We start from the raw sequence: 6,471 nt of genomic DNA, 5'->3' as shown, positions 1-6,471 counted from the left end.
TGACCTTTGAATTGCATACTATTCAAAGTTGGTAACGTGCATGCACTTGTGAGTTGCTATATGTAACAGAAACCATCATATATGCGCATGCTAGTGAATATGATATTTGTTCAGAAACAAAGAAGTTGAATATGGAACTGATGCACCATGAATATAAATATGTAAACAAATGTATCTATCCACAAAGTTTTGAAGCAGCTTTGTTGGACTAGAAACAAATAATTTCAAAATTAACTACAACACAAATGAGTTTTGAAAGGATCGTGGAGTACTTATCTGATTGTTTAGCATGCGACCTGGTTGTCTTTCATTGATTTGACAGATCCTCCAATTGCGCTACAATGTGTTGACGGTTGCAATCATATGAATTTTGGTAGATTTTCGCTTCGAGTACACGCTTCGTGAGCTTGTGATAAGAGCCCAAAACTGTAGTTTTAATCCCTTAACAATATTACTTTTAGACCAATTATGTGATTAATAAGTAAGAGTTACTACTGTTATCGTATTCTTATGTATTTCAGGCATTGGAGTCGAATACGTACATAAATGCGTCCCTTTTGCGAGATAAAGAAGCATAGGTTGGTTGCTAAGAAGTTCTATGATTAAAGGCCAAGATTCAAGGAGAAAAAAACCTTTTTAAAGCTCGGTCAAAGCTGAAAAGTCAAAGTCAACGCGGGCAGAAATAGCGCACAAAAGTCAGCTAAACTTCCAAAGGCCGTATCTTTAGACTTATACCTCGGAATTAGGCCTACCTTACGTCAAAACGACCGGCTCGGAAAAAGCTTTCTAATGGTCCAAGTCTTGACCCAATAAAAGGAGCATAAGTGGATGAAAAGGGCTGTTGAAGTTATTTCTAGCTAAAAAGCCCTTTGTGGACTAAAATACTGAAGTTTTGGGCTCAATTTTCCGGCCCAAAACATGGCTCCAAGCCCATGCACGAAATTGTGGATCTTGTCTCTTCTATATCAAGAGACAAAAGCTTAGCTCTTAAGTTACTTAGTTTCACTTCATAAAAATTAGTTTTAGAACAAGAAGTACTTAGTTTTTAGTTAGTTTTTACTTAGTCAATTAGTTTTAGTTAGTTTTAATTAGTGAATGATCAAAATACTTAGTTTTAATTCATTAAATTAGTTTTTATAGATTAATCTAGTTAGTTGTCAATTTTATTAGTTGTTAGAACAAGTTTTGAATTTTAGAATAAAATACTTAGTTTATATTTCAATCTTCAAATTCGAATTCAAGTTATTTTAATCAAGTTTAGTTTAATTTAATTATGTCTTATTATTATTGTTTATTGTTAATGAACCCAATGAAACTAGGCTAAAAACTCTATTAGATGAGTTTTATGAAGTCTATGTGAGGGTTATGATTGTTCTTCTTTAGTTTTCTTATTGTCTTATTTGCTTCAAGTTCAAGTTTTATAGTTGTCTAGAGATAGAGATTATAGAAGTTGAACTAGAGAAAGAAAACTCCACAAAGAGATTTGTGGAGGAGAATTGCTCTTATGCTAATCATATCTTAGTACAGAGATTGCTAGGATTGGTTAGGGATCAATAATAAATTGTGGCTTTTGTTGTTTTACCTTGTGTAGATTAATAAAGGTTAAGATTAAAATATGAGAAACTAGTTAGAATAATCATAGCTTCAAATAGATGGATAAATCATTCCTCTATGTTCTTCCAATTCATTAAATTCACCTTTTAATTGCTTAGTTTAAATTAGTTTAATTTATAATTAGTTTTAGTTTAAATAAATCACAACACTACTCTCATTGTTCTCACTATTGTTTCATTGTGTTTGATTAATTGAATTCGTTTAGTCTTGATAGATTAAGAGTGGAACGAATCCTGACTCTCTATATTATATAATGAATTGAGAGTAGGAATATTGATATAAGAACTTGTTTATGTGGATTGATTAATTGTGTTTACGCATAGATAGTTAGTCCACGTAAATTTGCTATTATCAGCTTGGAAATTCAAATCTTTAGAAAGATTGATAGAATAAAGTAGATGAATTTTCAAGTAATTCGGTCAACAGACGGCGCCAATGTAAAGACTAGATTTCGTAATTAGTCTTACAACTTAGGGTAATGGGATTGAGTTGTGGATTTGACTGAGCTCGCGATAGACGCGAGCTGCCTACATATCCAGTTCTCCGGTGAACTGGAATCAAATCTGACGTAGTTCCTATTTATTGGTCCTTTGAATAGGAAAATGGATTGATCGTGGAGAAGAAGCAATGCCCTTCCCAAGTGGAGAAGGTCCTTCTAGATGATGTCTCCTCTAGATTTTATAGCCCCTCCACTTAATGTGGTTTTGAATGAGCTTTAATGCGGATGCAATAAAGTGCATGGTTGTTATTATATAATTATTGTAACGTCTGTCTTTCCATCTTCGAGCGTTACAAGACTTGGTTGTGGTCTTGGTATAAGCGACCTGGTTGCGGTCATAATATGATCGTCTTGGCAGGTCTTTGTATAAGCATCCTGGCAGGTCTTAATATAGTGACGAGTTGTACTGGACACGTGTATAATATACGTTGGTTGTGTATTAGTCCCTCACAGCAACCAACTCCAGTCCAAGAACTGGGTAACATAGTTTGTCCTTGCAAATCTTTCTTTGAAAGAATGAACCGTTGTGGTTGTAGTCCCCTGTTCGGTCTGCATAATATCTGATAGGGTCTGGCACATAACCTGACCTCAGGCCCATAAGTTTTACAGATCTAACTAGTACCAAGAAAAGGCTTTGGTAGTTCACAATACCCAACAATCTCCCACTTGAAACGAAATCCAAAGATCTTCACTTGTTTATCACCATCGCACGATATCATACCAAACTGCTCCATCTCGACACTTTCTCGAGTGTCCACCTCCAAGTGTACAGGGACGCTTCGTTAAAGCAACTCCACCTAAGTGTTGCTCCAAAGTTGGTGGCTCCACCTTGAATGACTTCGTTTTCAAATTCTACATGATCTGTGTCGTTTGTCCCAACTGAACCATCGACTCCAATACTATTTGATAGGGTCTGGAACACAACCTAACCTCGGGCCTATAAGCTTTACAGATCTAACTAGTACCAATATTGTCCCCAACTTAATCACTCATTGGACTTGGGCCAACACATGGCCATGGGTATGGGGTTTTATGTGAAAAAGTCTTGATAGTAATTGTGATAGATCCCACTTTATTAATCCATGATAAACTTGTCTCTTCTCCCACCTGTTCTCCTAGGTTGGGACTATTAAATTTCAAGTTCACAATGCCCAACAATATCAAATACGTTTCTAGTTTGACCCAAGGCCCAAAATATCGATATCGATGAATATTTATTGTACAAAAAAAGATATATTCGGATATATCGGATATTTTGGATATATCAATTTTTGGTAATCAAACTATTTAAAATATCGAAAATATCGGATATTCGAAAATATAAATCGGAAATATCGGATATAACGAAATATATTGGAAATATCGATTTTATATTTTTAAAATGGTCAAAAGTCAACCGATATATATCGATTATAGGTTGGGATCTATATAAAGTTTCATATCGGAAATTCTGATATATACGAAAAAAAAAGGTTCTATATTCGGTGGATATATCAAATATCGATGTTTACCAAAATAGATATTATGGTGATATAGATATTTTGGTCCATGGTTTGACCTAGAACTGGTGCGAGCTGGTAATGGTTCGACCTGTGAGGGTTTTATCTTCAATTCATTGCTGATCGACTTGTACAAATTCTTGTGAATTTATAATTATTTTATCGTTGGAATTTGCTGCCAACAACTTTTCCCTATATATAGTAATATAGATGATACCGAACCTATGGAACATATATTGAAATATTGAATGATGAATAGAATAACAAAGTCTTCATTATTACACTCAGATTATAACATTAAATAACCTACAGCAGCAAATACTCTACACCAAAAAATTAATAAACTAAAATCACCGCCAAATCCAACCTGTCTTTCGGGCAAATTGGGCAGCCAAAACGTGTTCCCATCTCCCTGCCCCACCCACCTTAAGTTCTGCCCATCTCGACCTCTTGAAAGAAAATAACTTTTTTAAAAGAAAAAACATTGACACTTACTCACTTGTTGAACTCTTGAATCAGCCATAGGTGCAGTTCTTCAATGGAATTGGGACATTAAGCGTCTTAGGATCAAGAACAACTGAACATTCAACTGCTTTATGAAACTTGGGTTTAACCAATTTGCCCAAAACATAACCTCTAGCTTTAACCATAAAATTTAATTTCAACGGAACAGGATTATTAACAATCCCTTTTGATGTACTTAAACCAGCTCCACTTCCATATAATGGTATCATATTTCCTTCCATTACAGCTGTAACTGTTCTTTGACTCTTTCTTGATTGATAAAATTTCTGAACCTGAATTAACACAGCAAATAAATCATTAAATGAGTAATTACAAAAAATGGGTAAAGGGGTATTGTTAAACGTTGAATTACTTACAGTGCCAGTAGCAACATTGAGTTGTGAGTATGAGATATCTATTGTTGTTGGAACCACATGTAATCCGAAAAATGTAGCTGTGTTTCTAAATGTGAACTTTACTGATGAATTCATTGATAACATATCTGTTGCTACTCCTGAATTATCTGATCCAGCTTGTATCACAAATTGTTCAAATGTAATACTCTACAAAAACACAAACAAAAATTGCCCATTGCTTGAAATCATGTTTTCGATTGATTAAATTAGTAGATCTTGGGTATTGGAAAGCAGTACGTGACATACCTTCATTGAGATTTTGGGTTTTTGAGGACGACTAGCACCATAAAGAATCAAAGAGAAGAGAGAAAAGAGAAGAAAAAAGCCAAGAACAAAAGCAGGGAAATAACACCTCCTTGGAAAACCACTATGTCTTTCTTCATCTTCAAGTAATCCTTCTTCTTCAATCACATCACATTCTTTCCAAGGCTTCTGCCCTTTCCTATTTCCTCTAGATCCATCATTAGGTAAGATCTTACGAGAACTGGGTTTGAGTGAACCAGAAAAACGACTTGAAGAAGATTCACGAGAATGACGACCAACTGAAGAATGAGAATGAGGTGGTGAACCCATTGGACTAAGAACAGGTGTTGAGTGGAATGATGTGGTGGTTTTTTCTCCATCGTGGGAATCTCGTGATGGACTTTGGACGTAGTAGACTTGACGACGAGGTGATCTTGTTGGTGATGATGGTGCTAGACTTGTTACCTCTGAATCTGTCTTGGCGTGCATTTTTTCCTTGATCTGTGTTATGTTTTTTACTTCTTGTTATCTAAAGAAACAAGTAAAGTCGTTTAGAGTTAGTGAGAAGAGAATTAGAGAAATGAGCTACACACTCATACAGTTGTATTATAGACTGGACTTCGGACTTGAGGGATTCTGACTGTAAACGCGTAAATTGTACTGATGGCAAAGAATTTAGGTGTCAGTCAAATTTCTACCAGTCAAAACCATCAATTTCAGATGTATTCCGAGACTTTTCGACGGGTTTCGGTAAACTTGAGTTGGAGGACACGAGATGTCAGTGTCGAATTCCTGAAAAACTGAAGTTGTAAAATTTCCCTTTGATTAATTCAGTTGGAAGTTGGAACTGATGGCTCTGGATGGAATTCATTTGGGATCTGGAACAATTGCAAACAGTTAAAACATCCCTAATAGTTTTCTCAAAATGAGTAAATGTGCATGCCGTTAGGTTGTTAAGACTTACGAGTTTGTGTAAGGGGAGTTTTTATGAGAGAATGCATTTTTGGGCTCTTTGTGTGTGTATTAAACGTATAATTTCATTAAAAGACAGAAAAAAGTTTAATTTTGTTTTTGTCAAAAGATATATTTTCGTTATACTTTTCGACCTTTGAAATGTTTTGGTACGTGCCAAGGTCTGATATCTATTAGAATTGAGAACTAAAATTACAATAACCAGGAGTATTTGCGAAAGGAAAATCATGCTACATCTCCAGCTATTGTCGGTATTTCAAATTCAAAATACTGTTAACTGTTGTCAGAATTTGAGATCTCTTTTTGATCGGGCTAGGATCAGCCGATCAGCAACAGTAAGGAGTTGAGGACTAAGTAGTGGGCTGGGATTTAACATTACAATAGTTCCAACTTCCAAGTGATTGAAACATCCAAATATCCAATCTACACCATCAAAAAAACACATACAATCTTCTGGACCCACTAACAGATGGACGCTGAATTAGTATGTACTAGATTTTGGACCGGGCATACGCTCGGGATCTATTAAATATTTTGTGTGCTGAAAAGGCTTTACAAAATGTCTCACACAAATTTTTGAGGAATATATTTTTATTAAAAATAAATAGAAATCGTTAATTGTGATTATGGTGCATAAGTTCTTGGAAACTAAGGGAAGATAGCCTCTTCACTTTTGGTTTAGGATATTAATAGTAATTTTCAAATATAATTATCTTAAACTCTA

At 35.0% G+C, this 6,471-nt stretch overlaps 1 protein-coding gene across 1 annotated transcript; it reads right to left on the bottom strand.

Moving 5' to 3' along the window:
- Window positions 1-3,823: 3,823 nt before the first annotated feature.
- On the bottom strand, window positions 3,824-5,437 carry LOC147492165 (NDR1/HIN1-like protein 13). The gene is made up of 3 exons (XM_086566185.1): window positions 4,779-5,437; window positions 4,494-4,679; window positions 3,824-4,409 (listed from the first exon to the last, which is right to left on the bottom strand). The coding sequence occupies exons 1-3, from the start codon at window positions 5,262-5,264 to the stop codon at window positions 4,128-4,130; spliced, it is 954 nt and encodes a 317-aa protein (XP_086422311.1). The 5' UTR covers window positions 5,265-5,437; the 3' UTR covers window positions 3,824-4,127.
- Between the last annotated feature and the right edge of the window lie 1,034 nt (window positions 5,438-6,471).

The sequence above is a fragment of the Coptis chinensis genome, chromosome 6 (assembly GCF_015680905.1).
Source record: "Coptis chinensis isolate HL-2020 chromosome 6, ASM1568090v1, whole genome shotgun sequence".
Taxonomy (NCBI): Eukaryota; Viridiplantae; Streptophyta; class Magnoliopsida; order Ranunculales; family Ranunculaceae; genus Coptis; species Coptis chinensis.
Note: the sequence above shows the minus strand (reverse complement) of the source record. Positions and strands in the feature narration are given on the sequence as shown.